Source organism: Cynoglossus semilaevis, unplaced genomic scaffold (assembly GCF_000523025.1).
Source record: "Cynoglossus semilaevis isolate Cse_v1.0 unplaced genomic scaffold, Cse_v1.0 scaffold419, whole genome shotgun sequence".
NCBI lineage: Eukaryota > Metazoa > Chordata > Actinopteri > Pleuronectiformes > Cynoglossidae > Cynoglossus > Cynoglossus semilaevis.
The window spans coordinates 186,950-204,776 of NW_007585113.1; the positions used below are offsets into that span (position 1 = coordinate 186,950).

The following is a 17,827-nucleotide window of genomic DNA, read 5'->3' on the forward strand; positions in this document are numbered from 1 at the left end:
AATATAGAGAAAGACAAACTCTGTTTGTTGTGAGACTGTGCTTGTGTGTTTACCTGTATCCTGATTGGTTAGTTTTTCTAAAACCACCAATCGGCTCTCAGCGTGGGCGGGCTTTAGGGTCAAGTTAAAGTTTTCAAATTTTATGACAAGCGCATGCGTACTTGAAAAAGTACGTTTAAATGTCCGGGGAATTTACAGAAAGTAGGCATACTCTGTGATGTACTTTTATAGATTTTAAGAGGATGTTGTATATAATTGTTGGTGTTCAAAATGTCTATAAATACTTGTATTCTCCTATTGTTGTTTCGTTTGGACAAATACCTCGACAGAGGTATTTGTTTATTTAAAAGGTTTACATAAACCTCTGTGGAAAAGTTTTTGAGTTGGCAGTGATGTAGTTTTTAGCCATTGTTGTCAACTTATGATTATTGTTGTTGTTGTTAATATTATTATTATAGATAGACGACTAATGATGCAACATTATTACACAATAACATTCTACCATGGCATTTATATTAAAAAGAAAATCTAATTTAAAACTTACCTCAAAAGTACATCTGAAGTTTTGCATACTAAGTTTCACGTATTTGTACTACATACCTATAAGAATTGATACTGGCTGTAAAGCATAGGGTAGGACAATGTTTCCCAACCTTTTTTGAGCGACGGCACAAATATATCATCAGGACAAACCACACGGCACACCACCAAACAAACATCTCACAAAAAGTACATGTTAGGAAATATAATGATGTTCTAGTTTAAATGACCTCATAATTGACTAAAATCTCGGGCTTGTTTAGTTGAAGACTACGCTGATATACTGGCAGGGATTGAAGAAAGACACTCGCAAAGATCTTCTTCAACAGCTCTGATTATCTTCTTTTTTTTTAGTTTTCATAACCATCTGTCTTCTTCTTCTCGAAGAGTACTTAGTTGTTCCGCCTTTCATGCTTTGAGGAACAATGAAAAATAATATAAATTATATAATAATTATATAATTTTTAAATAAATAATAGTTTTCAGCCCAATTAAGTAAACTTGGATAGTTTTCCATGGCACACCTAATGATCTCTCACGGCACGGTGGTTGGAAATCCCTTGGGGTAGTAACACAACTTTCTGTCGAAAAAAACATTTGCACAGTACTGCAGCTGGAACACTGTTTACTTTAACTTCACTTTAACTCACATTAAACCAATTTGACTCTTTGGTTCAGCCTGAATGCACAATGACAGGAGATAGTGCATGTGAGTTGTTGCTTTTGGGCGTGTTTTATTTGGGCAGTTTAGTAGAATTTAAGCGCGCAATGCATGGCATGGCAGCCGGTATTGCAAACATGCTGACTCCACCCTGCTTTGAGATGACCTTTGATTCGCTTTGAATAGTTACTGACACTCCCATCTCAATCAACCGGCAAGGCTTTGTAGTTGTCGTTTTTTTTTTTTTCTTCTTCTTCTCCCTTACAGATCAGGTAATTCCACAACCGAGCCCTTTATCTGTGTGAGATAATCAGAGTTGGTACTGTTTTAGCATACTGGGAAATGTTAACATGGACAGAGGCCTATAGATAAAATGCAAACGAAGTTGTGATTCTGCAATTATGACCAAAGTGCATTCAAAGGTAAATAATCCCCTTTTACTTTATTGCGTCTGTCACCAAACAGTATATGCAGTAAAAACAAAGATAAGGAAAACATTAGGGGGTAGCAAATGAGCAGCATGTTAGCAGCGTGTTAGCATGTGAAGCCCCCTTGTTGGGATCTTAAATACAACACATTGAGATTCTATTGAACATTTCCAACTGCTATTTTTTTACATGTTTAACTGTGATAAGTTACAAGTTGTGACAAGTTATATCTGTTTTTTTTTAACTTACCGAGATAATTTAGAGCCTGCTAAGCGCTAACCTATTGTAAGCAAACATTGTACTAATGGAGTTTAACTCAGTTGTACTTTGCCTTACTGTAGGTTTCTCACACTAGTATATACGGTACTACTTCTAGTACTACTACTACTAGTCCTACTACTGCTACTACTAATATTAACATTGTATTAGTGTCAGCATTTTTTTCCCTCTTCCCCGTTACCACTTTAGCTTTAAAAGATTAAACTGAAACAATACATGCTGTTTACTTAAAGCGGTAGAACGTTTTGGTTAAAGATTAAACTCTTTTGGAACAACTGTGTGTAATTTGATCTCAGTGACTGTAGTACACAGTAGTTCTTCTATTAACGGCTGTTTTTTTGTCTTTTAACCAAGTTGTAAAGCGTTCTAAGAAGTACGTTTTCATCAGGCCATCATTAAAAAACCGCATTCAGATCTTTTTAAACATACTCTGGGTACAAGCAGGTTGTTTGATTGACACGAGGGGAGCTATTGAGTATTTTTGTACATCATATGAACTCTTAATCAATTAATGTCCTTGGGAAACATGTGAATGATTCATCATAACAGTGAGGTGTTCCAAAACAAATCACGAACACAAGACTTAGCATTAGCTTTATGATAACCAGGTCATATTAATAGTTACATATTACTTAGGTTGAGAACAGGTTGCACAGAACTTTGGTAAAAAAAACAAAACAAAAACAGCTTATCAGGCTAAATTATGACATTAAATCTGTCATATTTATTGAATTAAAACGGAAAGCATTGAGTTAATTTCCAACCATTATGACAGACTGGAATGCAAGTAAAATAAATTGACATGTTGCAAAGTTGTTATTATCGTTGTTAATATTACATGTCACAAAAAGATCAAAATATATTTATATTGATTTAAACAGTATTGATGTTTCATACCGTAACTGGTGCAAGATATCATTGAAGACAAACAAAAAAACAAAAAAAACAAAACACATACATGATCTAAGTAAACATTCATTTTCATTTTCTACTTTTAAATTGGAAATCATTGAATGAAAATATCTTTCGGACGAGTGGATGTTAAAGCTGCAGAGAAAAAGGCAAACTTCTCTTCAGTCCTCCTGTTGGTTGTCTGTCCATTTTTTGAGCCTGTCCAAAATGAATAACCCTTGGATTTTTATGTCCATCCTGATTCTTATCCGGAGACTGCTGGTTTAGAGAGCTCTGTAGTTACCGGTTAGTTGGTATATGCTTTCTTTCTCTCTAGCGTGTTGACAGGCATGCTGCTGTGGTCTCTCCAACTCGTCTGCGTCGAGATCCCTGGGTCTGTGTATAGACACATATAAGATATGTAAGCGATATGAACTAACTTAATATTGTCATTTGAACTTTATTTACATAGAACTTACCCAAGGTGACGTCTGAATTCATGCCACTCGTCCCGTTGGCTCCTACTGTGACATCATTCTGATGTGAGTGAAAACAGAAGAGATCGTTTAGTGTTCCTTTTTTTAGGAAAAAGGAACCCAAGGCTCAGTAAATTCAAAAAGCAGTTGAAAACATTGTTTCCCAAAGTCTGGGTCGCGACCCTCAGGTGGGTCGCAAGACTTTTTTTTTGGGTCGCCTCTCACGGGCACAATTAATAAATACTCATTCATTGTCACCAACCGTTTTACAGTAGCGTCAGTATATATATATATATATACTGTACGTACAACCGTGGGTATTTAAATTTGTGTCTATATGCGCCTTCGTGTTTGTGCTGTTGCTCACTGTAAACGTGATTATCCAGCATGTTCGGAATGCACTTTGGAATTCACCAGTGTGTCAACACCTCGACATACAATTGTCAAAGCAGAAAAGAGTAATTGGCCCCGAACTAAACTGATGTCTCCACTGACATTTTCCTCATAGCAAAGTGGCTGCTGTGATTATAACATTCCTCCTGTCGTCGTTGTTTTTTGTCTTCCCTTTAAATGAAGACATGTAGAGCCAATAGAATTATATGGGACCATCCCAAAAATGGGACTTTTAAGATATGGGTCCCCCCCAAAAAAAGTTTTTTCTGGGAAAACACTGGGGAAGTCACAAACCTTCACGACCCAAGTCAACACACATTATTCGTAAACTCCTGGGAAACATGCTGCGAGACGACCCAAAAAAACCCCCCTCTTGTGACCCACCTGAGGGCCGCGACCCAGTCCTTGGGAAACAACGCTCCAGACAATGCATTTGCATGTAGCGAAGCGATCTGCTCCTTTCACTGAAGTATTTTCTAAAAGTTAAGATGAGATATTCTCCACTTTGCAGTTCACAGCTGACTTGATTTGTACTGTTTGTTGTTGTGTAATCTATTTTCATCAGTAGATCAAAGGCATGTGTGGGTACATGCGTACTTCAAACCATGGTGCCTAATTATTACGTATTGTATTTTTTATTATGTGGCTGTTATCTTTGTTATGTCTGAACTTGAAGATTTATTTTAGACATGAGCATAATGTCCCAGTGTGTTTATTTGTTTGAAATATATAAAGATATTGTTGTTTGTTTCTGTTTACCACTCAATCAAGCTGGTTGTCTTTAAATACACAGATACAATCGTCACAATTGTACACCTTTTATGGAAAAAAATCAAAGCAAGGAGGAAAAAAACAAAACCAGTCCTACCGTTGTCCCATTGACATCATAAGCATTTCCAGGATTCCTGTAGATAACGAGAGAAAATGGGAGGTCATAAAGTGTCAGGATGGTGTCCTTCATTTGTGTGTGCCTAGGGTGTCTATTGGGGGCAGGAGCGAGCTTTATAGTTCTCCTGCGGAGAAAAGACACCACCGCAGCAGGGGACTGTGTCCATAGGAACCGGGCGAATCAGACCAACGCGTTGTAAAAGAACCAAACCGTGTGGGAGACGGGCAGGGTATAGGGTCATAAATCCAACCTTTATAGTCACATCCTGCTCTGAGTTCGCCTTATCGCACTTAATTGCACGATTCAAAAGTCTGACAACGTTGTAAAAACCCTGGAATGAATTTTTTAATTTGAGTTGTATTAAAAAAAAATTACTGAAAAAAAAAAAAAGAATTGAGTTGAATTTAAACATTTTTACTGGAAAAAAAAAGTACTTTGAAGTTTTCACAAGAAGTCTATCAGATGAGGCAAGGTTTCCCAGAAACTTCCTACATGGTGGTTCAAATTTCAATCTCAAAACAAAGATGGCGGCTCTGGGTATCAACTATTAAACATTAAACTGACCAGGCTGAATTCCCACTGTATTAAAAGGAATGTATGGAAAGTCAAACAAGACTATGAAAAAAAAAAAAAGGCTTTTTAAATTTCACTTTGGCTGCATTACCACTGCCGGCCAGTAGAACCTGGCTACTGTAGATATTTATTTAAATCTAACCAGCTTCTTTATGAACTATTCTGTCATTTCTATCCCGTGAGTGATATTTTATTGAAAGATATTTATGTTCAGCGAAGCCATTAAAAAAGAGCTGATAAATGAATTAAAAAAAATATGAAAAAAAAAAAAATTAATTTAGCAGTTTAGCATAAGCTACTGTGCTGTAGCAACAGCGTGATGGTCAGCACTGTAGTAGTGGTTGCTGATTGACAACTATGACTTCACCCCGAAAGGGTAGCATTCCTCAGCGTGACCAACCTGGTGTAGGAATGGGGAGGATTTCACCCCTTTTCACACTCTTTGGTATGTTTGGCACCTGCAGCAACGGATATACTAGTGGTTCTCAATTATTTTCTGTCATGCCCCTCCCTTGGGGACAGAAATATTTTAACACTTATAGTCCATGATGCCATATTCCAATCGGAAGCCCCTCACGACCCTCCTGGCATCCCACCGTGCCCGCCCAGGGGGGCCCGCCCCGCTATTTGAGAAGCACCGGGGATATACAAACAAGCGAACATGTGCTATTAAAGCTTTATCAGCTGAACTCAGCCTCTCTGGCTCCACTTCCTCCAACAACGGGACACACCCATCATTAAGAAATGTCTATCAAGTCAAACAAGTCTGTCCTCTGTGCTCCTGCAGAGGGATGAATAGGAAGAAAAGCCTCGTTCGTCTCTCGTCTTTTCAATGACTGTGCACAGGGTTGGTCAGCGTTACTACAGCAAATTCTTTTCGATTGACGACATCCAGCAGCGCAAACAGTCAGCGCGAGGGTTGGGTTTTACAGAAATATAATAAATATATATATATATATACATATATATTTGCGGCACAACGTTTTCTCACCTGCGACACTGGGCACAAAGGGCAAGGAGAGCAATGCTGAGGATGACGAACACGACAAGTGAGACGATCCCCACCTCCGGTGATGAAAACCAACCTGGCATGTCAACCAAACTTGGAGGAGCCATGGTCGCGGTTCACGCTGTGAGCCTGAAATAGTATATGTACACGGTGTAAAACTGACAGAGATTGTGGTTGAGTAAACAAACAAAAAGTAACCCAAACATTTGTATATGAAAGTATTAAACAACCAGAAAAGACGACAACCAATAAACAATGAGCATTTTGAAAAAAAAAAATCTGCCATCAAAACTCACACTGATGCTGTCCAACTGCGCTGTCGCTCCGACACCAACTGCTGTCAGTCATTCGGCCGCTTCTGCTTTATGTGAGTCACAGGTGCAGGGCGACGTAGGGAGGGACTGCAGTCCTGTCTGTCTCGAAGGCAGTGCTGACATAAGCACATAAACATCCCCATTGTGTGTGTGCGTGTGTGTATATGTATTATTATTAACCTGAAATACATTCTCAGTGGTGGCCTTTATACTATATTAACACTTCCTAGTAAAAATATCGGAAATTTTCTTTTTTTTTTTTTTTTTTAATAGGTATACAGGTATGTGATGCCCTGGGCCAGGGATGGGCAAACTAAGGCCCGGGGGCCGGATGCGGCCCGTTCAGCTTTTTAATGCGGCCCTGCCAAACTTTTCCAAATGATATAATTTATGTTATCATAATACTTCCGCCTTTTCCCTGCAACACCCACGTTTCCCACGTGGAAAATTCTTTTCAGCATTTCAGCTACCGTGAGAACCAATCAACCATGAAATGACTCACAAACATGATCATTGTTGGGTTTGTTTTTTTTTCTTTGATCATATTTCACCCGGTGAACTCGCTATGCAAAACCTTACACTTTTTTTTTTTAAATGAACTTCTATTCTCTATGCAAAACTGCATACGTTTTGCATAGAGAATAGAAGTTTAAGCATAGAAGTTTACCTGATGTTCTGTAATAAAATAATATACATACATTAAGATCATCAATAGACCTCTATGATGACTGAGATACATATAGGTTCGTATTTATAGTGTCTGTAGACTGAGAGCTGATTGGCTGGAAACAGCTGCCACTGGTCACATGATCGATATTACAGGAAGAAGGTTCATTGTTCCGACGCGGGACAAGGATTTGGCTGTAGACCAAAAGCGGCCGTGTTTGGATTGCTGCGGTTCAAAGGTGCAGTTTGGTTTTGTGCACGTGGTGGTTGGAGGACTTTAAAAACTGCACCGATCACTTTGACAGGGACAGGTGGAGTCATGTGACTCAGGGACATAACAGCAGTGTGTCTTTGTTGACACCGAACTCAGTTTAGGACAGATGGTGACCTCTTTGAAGGACAAAGAGGTTGGTTTTTTTTTGACTGCGGGGTCAGGAGATATAACTTAGAAAGGTTAAAGGTCATTTTCTGGGGACCCATATTTTAAAACTTTCGCAACTGTAATCTGTAGAAATTCGTAAATTCCTGATAAACATGATGTGAGACAACCCAAAAAAACTCTTGTGATCCACCTGAGGGTCGCGACCCAGTCTTTGGGAAACAATGCTCTAATGAAGGGGTGTCAAACTCATTTCCACCAGGGGGCCTCATCAGCAATACAGTTCCCCTTCAAGGGCCAGTTGTAAATGGAAGACTGTATAAATCTGGGTCCCCAACCCCTGGTCTGCGGGCCAGTACCAGTCCATAGGTCAGTTAGTACCGGGCCGCATGTTTTATTTTTGAAATTTAATAATCCTGTAGTATTATTAAATAATCTGTAGTAACGGGCGGTACTGGTTGACCAGTGGTTGGGGACTGCTGGTATAGATGTAATACCTCGGTACTGGTCTGTATTAACGGGCAGTACTGGTTGACCAGTGGTTGGGGACCTCTAGTATAGATGTAACTACTCCATTTCAGACTAATACATGTTTCTGCAATTGATTATTATTGGATTGATTATAAAAACGTTTAATTTCTCAGGTTAAGCACCTCTGCTGCATGGACTTTACTAAATGCTTTTTAAGCTCCCGCGGGCCACACAACACGGCTTGGCGGGCCGCATTTGGCCCCCGGGCCTTGAGTTGAGTAATGCCCCCACTGTACACCCATCATTGTCTGATAGACCCTCCTTTCTACGGCCGTCTTGTGCAGCAGATCAAGTAATGGCAGCATCTATAGAATCTATGGATGCAATTTTAATTGTTCTGTCTTTGACAAGAAAACGATATGGTTTGGTTTTCTAGTTCAAAGCACAATGGAGTTTTAAGGCAATGAGAAGAAAGCCTGTATTAATGGAATAATCGTATATGGAGTGTTTGGAATGTAAACAAGCATCTGTATAATGTTTCCGATAGACAGAAGGTTCACGTGATGTCACTGAAATCACGTGATGATCTGCCTTTCTGGTCGAGAGCGTCATTTATTCCCCTCGATTCCGACTTCCGATATTTTGGTTTGTGTGACCTGCAGACACCAAATTTCCAATTCCAATTTCCTTCGATGACAGCAAATCCCAAAAAAAAAAAAAATAACGTGTACTGCCACATTTTCTCATTAAAAAGTATGTATGAGTGTGAGCTCCCTCTCCTGGTCCCTGACAGAGCACACGCTCAGAATGAGCCGTCAGCTGGAAATACAAAAGGCACGACCGGTCGATCTCGAGTGCAGTCTGTTTACCAGAATCCTGTTGCAATTTATGGACCTTCTTTCGAGAAACTTCGTTACAGTGTCAACATTTTCGGGTTTCCAGTTTCAGTGGGGAGCCTAGAGCGACAGGCCTGACCGAGGAGGGAAACTACTCTCAAAGGGAGGCTCGAGCTCTGATTCACCAAAGCGATACTGAGTCATCTACAGTCATCAACTGGAAATGTGAACGTTACATATTAAAACATGTTAAAAAGAAAAAATGAAGGTGTGGTCAGCACACATGAACACTGGAACAACCAGACACCAAACAGGTCTCTGTGTGGACAAACAGGGTCGACAACACTGATCGACCGTAGTCCGTCTATACAAACTTATGTTAGAGTTCTGTAGCTGTGAAATTTTCATTTTTTATTTTTTTATTTTATGTAGTCCGTCTTTACAGACTCATGTTAGAGTTCTGTAGCTGCGAATTTTTCATTTTTTATTTTTTTATTTTATGTATTTCTCTGCTCTTGGTTTGGACTGCTTTTACAAATTTTTTTTTTTTTAAGATTTTAAGTCTGGCTGAGCTATGAAATAAGGCGCCCCCTGCTGTACCTCTGTGTGCTTTAAAATAAACACAATACACATGGTTATATAAAACAAGGTGAGACGTTCGAATTTAGGTCTTGTAATTATAACGTCAGTATTAAAACGATATGTCATGCAGTTCCTGTGTTTGGCCTCTACAGGGCAGAGTTGTCTTCTCTCCCAAACCAGACAAATAATTATGTATGACTTTAACCACTAAGCCCTTTTTTTTTATTTTTTTAAATCCCTCTATTTGTTTCATTCTCAACGAATAGAATTCTCTAATCCACGGCTGAACGACGTTAATATGAACTTGCTTGTTCTTCTGCGCTGATTTGCTCGACATGATCCAAAATCAGTAATCAGCAGGGTTTAAATGTTACGATGACTCACTGTGGAAAAACCTCCGAGGCACAGCGTTGCAGTAACAGTGAGACAACCGTGAGTAGAGAACAAAAAAAAATAAAAAAATAAAAAAATCGAACGCATCTGAAATGTCAAAGAGAAAAGTCAGAGATGAATATTTTAGCACAGTTCTTTTTTATTGTATCAATACTTCAAAATTTTTTTAACTAGGGTTTCAGGTCCCCTAATGATTTAGCACCACGCTGAGGTAGATAGGTCACAATTAAATTACCCACAATAATTATTCGTTGCAGCTCTAAGTAATGTTTATAATAATTATAATTAGGATCGTGATTTAGTTCTGTTTATAGACAATGTCCATTAGGGAGTGTTGCAGTCTGTTCAGTCTGTTCCGTGTCTTTGGACGGGTGTCCGAGTCAAAGCTCTCCTCTTGGCAGGATCTTTGGTTCTGACTTGACGGCCAAAGATTGAGGTTAGCTCGTTGGTGTCTTTCTTGTCCATGTATTCACACAGTGTCTAGGTCGTTTTCAGGTAGTAACCGCGGCTGACGTTATGGCCTGTCTCCTTGTCTTCATCACTCGCCTTTCTCTCGCTTGTCCCCCGGCCGCCTGCTCACGTGTCTGGTCACGAGCAGCGCCGTCAGGATGCAACACACGAACAGCGCCGGCAGAGCCACGCAGGCCCACCCCCCCTGCCTCTCTCCAAAAACCTCCACCAGCGTGCGCCTCTGCCTGGCGTAATCCTGGAACAAGGCCTCGAGCTGGAACACGGTGCACAGGGACAGAAACAGATGGAAGATCTGGTGACCCTGGCCGACGAAGTCACAGTGGCCTGCGAAGAAACGCTCGGGAATGGGACAGGAAAAGAAGAGAGCGGACAACAGGAAGGAGGCAACCTGGAGGGCATGGAAGAGCAGGGATGGCTCTTGCGTCCAGGAGACGGTGAACAGGCGGTGGACTACGGGGCTAACGCCCAGCAGGTACGCCAGAGCATTTGGGATTATCTGACAGATTTTCCGCTGCACTGGATACGGTCGCCTGTACCTGGACTTGGCAAAACAACAGGCGGCGCACGAGAGCCACGCAAGGAACGCGGAAGCGGGGAGAAACGAAAGCCCGACGTGGCTTTCCCTCCAGGAAGGTTCTGACGTGTAGAAGTAGTGTCCAAGCGAGCAGCCGTACTGGTACAGCGCAACGCCGGTGTAGTCCATGAAGAAGAAGAAGTAATGGGCATGTTCCGAGTGGGAGTGAAACAGGTGGGCCATCACACTCAAGAAGAGGTAAGTCAAGGAAGACAACAGGAACAAGAGCAGAGGGAGAGACACCGTGTCCAAGGTGTACCCCACGGCACCCGCGTTGGCCCACCACCGGAGCAGCAGCACCGGAGCAGCAAGTACGTGAGTCCACACATTCAGGGATTCGTTGTGTCTCTGGAAGAGGCTGAAGAGGTAGCAGCGCCAATCCTGCTGCACAGGACGGTAACCGGAGAGGATGTACGGCTCCCGGAACAGGTTTGGCACCTGGGAGGCCTTGACTGTGGACTCGGGTGATGGCAGCGAGGACGGGATGCGGTCTGAGAGGGGAGGGAAGCCAAGGTGCTTGAGATTCAAGGTCAGCGTGCTCACATATTGCAGGATTATTCCAGCCATAGAGGGAGAGATGAATATCTGGAAAGTTCACCTAAAATTGAGGCTGTGGAAATAGAAAAAAAAAAAAGAGAAGAGAAGTTAGGTCTTGGTTTAATCGATTTTTGAAAAGATGTTTGTGGCCTAACACATGATGCAGCGACAATTATGTTGTTGTTTTTAAATGCGAAACATGCAGAGACTGTCTAATTCATTTAACCTAATTGTCAGACGTGCACACATCAAACACATTCTTTAATTTGTGTACACGCACACGTAATTAGTTTTGGAAACGCGAAGAGCCAATAATCAATAGACAATGTTTGTAAACTCCTGGGAAACATGACGTGAGACGACCCCAAAAAAAAAAACAAAAAAAAAAAAAACTCTTGCGACCCATCTGAGGGTCGCAACCCAGTCTTTGAGAAACAAATCGCTAGGGTGTTCGATTCGGCTCACGTGATGAATTTTAAAAATAAAAAAAATTATATTGGATATTTAAAAAGAAAAAAAAACCCATGATCTGAACATAAAGGATTTGTGTATTTTTTTTATTTTCAAAATTCATCAAGTGGGCCGGATTGAACGGCCTAGAGGGCCAGTTTTTGCCCCCGAGCCGTATGTTTGACACCCCTGCATTATAGGATTTTTTTGTAAACATTACATTTAATTAAATATGAATAAATAATCATAAATATCTAAAATACTTGTACTTGTTTGCATCAAAACAAAAGGGGTAAAACATGGAGTATTTGTTATTTATAGTTAATCATGTTATCATTGTACTGGTCCGGCCCACTTGATGGATAATACATAAAGGCCCTGAAACGTCACTTCCGTCCTTCGAACGGATGGACATTCTTTAAGCACAGTGGAAAAGCAGGTTTGTCGTCAAAACATCTAATCTCCAGAGAGCCAAGAATGCAGAGTATTGTAGTCGCAGACACTGTGACTATTCTTTCTGTTGTGTTGTGTGTTGTAAGGTTTTGTAATAAAACAAATGTGCAAATTAGCTCACAATTAGGATGAAATAACGCTGGTTGAAACGCCTACTGTATTTGGTTCATTCACATAACTTGTGTACAAAAAGTCCTACTTCACTCTTTGATTAATGTTTCACAGCACAAGGAGGTCACGACAAAGTCTGCAGAGAAATAATCATCAGTGTCACTTCCATCACCATCATCCTCTCACCTGCTCGTGTTTATCTACACACCTGCTGCTGCTGCTCTGTAGCCTCTGGTCTCAGCGATGAGGCGTGAGAAAAAAAACAAAAAGTCCTACTTCACTCTGCACACCCACCCTTTATCGTTTGACCAAATTAAAAGTTACAAACTGGAAAGTAAGGTAAAGCGCCCTTTTCAGGTGGAAAACCTAAACGCAACAACACACCGGCAGCAGGGAGAACTTCAACAGTGGGTGGAGTCAAGAGTTAAGGCCACGCCCACATCGCCATTGTCAACATCAGTTTGAGTGTTGACTTACAATTTTGACTATCATCTTCTCTTGTTGTTTACATATTGTTTTTCATGTTTAGGGTATATGATACTGCTCCGGTTAGGGGATTGAATGGTGCAAATCTATACTCTATAGATTTAGATAGAAACTGTTGTCACAGAGGAAAAGAAGAAGGATGAAAACAAACCATTCTGAAACATAATATAACATAATAATATAACAATTTAAATAAAATATAAGGCCATGCTCTTTTCTACAGGCTACTAAATATTAAAAACAACTTGGGACATTTAAGAAAATAATGTCAAAACAATAGTACGAACAAACGTCAAAGAATGAGATAATTATACACAGTTATTTAAACATATGTATTAGAATAGTACATAACTTGTCAGTGGTTAGTTAAATATTCAGGTGTATATATAAGATAATATAATAATAATTTGTGAACAGAATGACTAAAATGATTAATAATAAATATACTTAAATTCAAAGAATATAGTATGTCTCCAAGGGTCTGCGTTTATGTCGCCATCTCCTGGCTAAACGGAAAACAAACAAACGCCTGCAAGTAGTAGAAAAAAAAAATCCTGCCTCCATTTTCTGCCTTCTCTTTGCTCCATTTTCGCGGGAGTCAAAGGAGGGGCGGGCTCCTATGACGACAACAAAGATTCTATTGGCCAGGGTTACGTTTACCCGCGGTCTATGTAAATACTGCGTGGGGATTTGACCAATGACGTCCCGTACTTAGCTCGCGGCCGGCAAGCTGTGGCGCGAAACGCCATCAGTTGTGTGGTTTGACGGCGGAGAAGAACACAGCGTTACTGATTTGTTTTACTGTAGATTCACGTCTACGTGAGAAAAATAATCTTCCAGAATGGCAACCGACATGGTGGATGATCGGGAGATGAGGGAGGCTCAGCGAGATTATCTGGACTTTTTGGACGATGATGTGAGTCTGGCTTTTGTATTGAGAAACTCTGCAAATGAGGGACACATGCGGCCATAACAAAGTCGCCATTTGTTAGAAACAACTCTAAGTTTGACGCTAAAGCCTGGCTTATGATGATTAATTTCGTTAGTGTAAAGTTTAGCTTCTTACTGTGTCTTACTGTGGTAAAATGGCTGACCGGAGTTTTTCTGACATTTGCAGCAAGACCAGGGAATTTACCAGAACAAAGTCCGGAATATGATCAGCGACAACAAATCTCGACTAATCGTCAACGTTAACGACTTAAGGCGACGCAACGAGACACGGGCTTCAAAGTGAGTATTGCCTTATCTTTGTGTGTGGAGCTGTATATAAGTGGTGTGGTGATTGGTTATTTTCTGGCAAATATTTTTGACGTTTCTGGTGAGATAATAATACATTTCAGACACATCAGTGAATACAAATCAGTTTTTACTACATGGTTATGAATATAATATGAATATTAATAATATTTTAAAAAGTTATTAGAACCTAAGTATTTAGTTTGAGTGTTAAAATTTTCCTTCATTTCCATGACATCTTGGAGTACGTTTGGTACCTAACAAAACATGTTTTACTGCAAGGTTGTAGTGTATTACAGTGTGTACTTCAAACCAATGTATTTGGAGATAGTTGTTTTCAGCTGCACTGCTATTGATGTTTGCTTACAGGCTAAAGTTGTTGAGTCATTTGCCTCATCACCTCCAAACCAGTAGGAGGCAGTAATGCCGGTAGATCTTGAATAAAGGAACTTTTTTCTTAAGGCAGTTCCTGATTAGCTAAATCTAATTCAACTCTTCAAACGGAAACGTACACAGTAGCATTTTGAAAAGCAAAACAAAACAAAAATGAAATTGTCGAGCATGATATCCACGTCCGTGATGGAAACGACGACTCGTCTTCCAGGTTGATGAGCAATGCCTTTGAAGAGCTGCTGGCTTTTCAGCGCGCTCTTAAAGACGTGGTGGCATCCGTGGACGCCACGTACGCCAAGCAGTACGAGGAGTTCTTCATTGGCCTGGAGGGAAGCTTCGGCACCAAACACGTCACCCCTCGAACTTTGACCTCGCGCCTGCTGAGCAGCATGGTGTGTGTGGAGGGCATTATCACAAAGTGTAAGTTTAAGTTTATATCTTTAGTAATGCACTGACTGCTTTAGGGACTGTATTTCAAAAGCGGACATTCAGCATTCATTTTTTTATTCTTTCTGCAGGTTCTTTGGTGCGCCCCAAAGTAGTGCGCAGCGTTCATTACTGTCCGACCACAAAAAAGACCATGGAAAGGAAATACACGGACATGACATCTCTGGACGCCTTCCCCTCCAGTGCCATCTATCCCACCAAGGTAACTGTGGATACGGTTTTGTTTACAGTGTTCCCTCTCTATATCGCGGTTTAAAAAAAAAATCAGATCTTATGAAATATAGCAAAGGATAAACTAGAAATTTAGATAAGCGCATTTGCGAACGATCGCTGGTGATGTAGCTTTGTTTACCTAGACGAGATCGGCTATTGCAGTGCGTACTTGGTGTACTATTGGTGTACTACAACTACCGCGATAGGAGAGGGATCACCATATATGATCCTTGTACCATTTCCCAGGATCCTTCCTACTCACATGGTTTCCCTCCTCTGACAGGATGAGGAGAACAACCCTCTGGAGACGGAGTTCGGTCTGTCTATTTACAAAGACCATCAGACCATCACAGTGCAGGAGATGCCCGAGAAGGCACCTGCCGGTCAGCTGCCTCGCTCCGTGGACATCATCCTGGACAACGACCTGGTGGACGTGGTCAAACCCGGGGACAGAGTGCAAGTGGTTGGTACATACCGCTGTCTGCCGGGAAAGAAAGGAGGATTCACATCTGGCACGTTCAGGTCAGTTAGTTAACATCTGTGTTAAAGCGGGAAGTGGACTTTTTTTTTTTTTTTTTTTTTTTTTAAATAAATCTGTTTTGTTTCCCAACTCAGAACCATCCTGATCGCCTGCAACGTCAAGCAAATGAGCAAGGAGGTGTCGCCCAATTTCTCTAGCGGCGACGTGGCCAAAATCCGCAACTTCAGCCAGTCCCGCTCCATAGTGAGTCTTCTCAGCCCGGCCGTGTCTTCCACGGTGCAAAACAACATGCGTAAATAGACTTGATGTGGATTTAACCTGTGTCATGTTTGCACTCAGGATGTGTTCGATCAACTGGCTCGCTCCCTGGCTCCGAGCATACACGGTCACGAGTACATAAAGAAGGCCATCCTCTGCATGCTGCTCGGAGGTGTGGAGAAAGTGCTGGAAAACGGCTCCCGCATCAGGGGCGACATCAACGTCCTGCTCATCGGTACCAGAGTGATCCCTGCTAGTGTTTACATTTGGCCTGATTGGTGTTTAATATAAGACAAAACTCATGTTTTTTGTTTTTTTTGTTTTGTTTTTTTTTACAGGTGATCCATCAGTTACTAAGTCCCAGCTGCTGCGTTACGTGCTTCACACAGCACCCAGAGCCATTGCCACCACTGGACGAGGCTCCTCTGGTGTGGGTCTGACGGCTGCTGTGACCACTGACCAAGAGACTGGTACGACCTGTGCTAAAAATGTACAAATATACCCTGTGTACGCAAACTCAAAATGTTTGAGTTCAGTATAAAATGAGTTCATAAAATGAGTTCAGTATAAAAGTATGCTGCTAAACTTTTTTTTTTTTTTTAATACTTTAACCGTCATTTTGAAAAGGAGAATAGGCTAACTTTTCCCAGCTAAATTTCATACGACATAACAACGTCTTCTCTCCTCCAGGTAGTGGCAAACTTTTCCTAGCTAAATTTCATACAACATAACAACGTCTTCTCTCCTCCAGGTGAGCGACGTCTGGAGCCTGGTGCCATGGTTTTGGCCGACCGCGGCGTTGTGTGCATCGACGTGTTCGACAAAATGTCCGACATGGACCGCACGGCCATCCACGAGGTGATGGAGCAGGGCCGCGTCACCATCGCCAAGGCGGGCATCCACGCGCGCCTCAATGCTCGTTGTTCTGTGCTAGCGGCGGCTAACCCCGTGTACGGCAGAGTAAGTAGCCACGCAGCACGTATCGTATTCGTAAACTCCTGGGAAACATGATGCGAGATGACCCCCCAAAAAAATCTCTTGCGACCCACCCGAGGGTTGAGACCCAGTCTTTGGGAATCAATGATTTAGAGGATATGTTTTGAAAGTTTTTAAACTATGAATATGCTTCAGAATGCTTTGCAAAAAGTTGAGATAAATGTTAGCGAAATTAGCATACGCCGTTATTTTAGTTGAATTAAAAATATCGAAATCCTAAAAACTCGTCTCTCTGCAGTACGACCAGTACAAAACGCCGATGGAGAACATTGGCCTCCAGGATTCGCTGCTGTCTCGTTTCGACCTCCTCTTCATTGTGCTGGATCAGATGGATCCCGAAATGGACCGCGAGATCTCCGACCACGTGCTGAGGATGCACCGCTACCGTGACTCACGCGAGCAGGAGGGTGCAGGTACCGACGATTAGCAACGCCGTTGAACTCTCCCAGTCAAAGATTTTTTTTTTTTTTTTTTTTTTTTTGGATCTTTATATAAGGATATATTTCCCGGTTTTCTATTTTTATAGCGATGACTTTGGGAGGCACTGTAGATGTACTTGCTACGGATGATCCAGACGCCATAGTAGAGGAAGAAGAGGAGCTACAGGTCTATGAGAAGCACAACAACTTACTGCATGGAAGCAAGAGAAAGAGGTATGAACACACACTCACTGTCCTGTTGTGATTGAAAGAAATAAAAAACCAGAAATGTGATTTTAATATTTATAAAAAACGTTTCAGGGACAAGGTTGTGAGCAAGGAGTTCATGAGGAAGTACATCCACATTGCCAAGTCTGTTACGCCTGTGCTGACTGAGGAGGCAGCCAATCACATCGCAGAGGAGTACTCCAGACTGAGGAGCCAGGAGCAGCTGGCCGCTGACATTGCCAGGGTGAGTAGGAGCAGAAGTACGCACTAATGATGCCGATAGAAAAAAAAAAA

The 17,827-nt window shown here is 41.4% G+C and overlaps 2 protein-coding genes across 4 annotated transcripts in view; one reads left to right on the forward strand and one right to left on the reverse strand.

Annotated features, from left to right (window-relative positions):
- Positions 1–9,794: 9,794 nt before the first annotated feature.
- Positions 9,795–13,679, reverse strand: paqr8 (progestin and adipoQ receptor family member VIII). Of its 2 annotated transcripts, none has more exons than XM_008337158.3 (2): positions 12,563–13,679; positions 9,795–11,435 (listed from the first exon to the last, which is right to left on the reverse strand). In XM_008337158.3, exon 2 carries the CDS (start codon positions 11,390–11,392, stop codon positions 10,319–10,321), a length of 1,074 nt encoding a protein of 357 aa, XP_008335380.1. In that variant the 5' UTR covers positions 11,393–11,435; positions 12,563–13,679; the 3' UTR covers positions 9,795–10,318. The 2 variants fall into 2 exon arrangements, with proteins under 2 accessions (XP_008335380.1, XP_008335379.1); XM_008337157.3 differs by having other exon boundaries at positions 9,796–11,435; positions 12,585–13,679.
- A 24-nt stretch (positions 13,680–13,703) lies between these two features.
- The window catches only part of mcm3 (minichromosome maintenance complex component 3), a 6,109-nt gene continuing 1,985 nt past the window's right edge, over positions 13,704–17,827 (forward strand). For both annotated transcript variants that reach the window (XM_025053616.1, XM_025053617.1), the window contains exons 1-12: positions 13,704–13,778; positions 13,980–14,092; positions 14,703–14,911; positions 15,010–15,140; positions 15,435–15,673; positions 15,767–15,875; positions 15,972–16,125; positions 16,229–16,360; positions 16,642–16,850; positions 17,125–17,299; positions 17,413–17,539; positions 17,627–17,777. In XM_025053616.1, coding sequence (XP_024909384.1) covers positions 13,704–13,778; positions 13,980–14,092; positions 14,703–14,911; positions 15,010–15,140; positions 15,435–15,673; positions 15,767–15,875; positions 15,972–16,125; positions 16,229–16,360; positions 16,642–16,850; positions 17,125–17,299; positions 17,413–17,539; positions 17,627–17,777 — 1,824 coding nt within the window. The remainder of the gene's footprint in view (positions 13,779–13,979; positions 14,093–14,702; positions 14,912–15,009; positions 15,141–15,434; positions 15,674–15,766; positions 15,876–15,971; positions 16,126–16,228; positions 16,361–16,641; positions 16,851–17,124; positions 17,300–17,412; positions 17,540–17,626; positions 17,778–17,827) is intronic.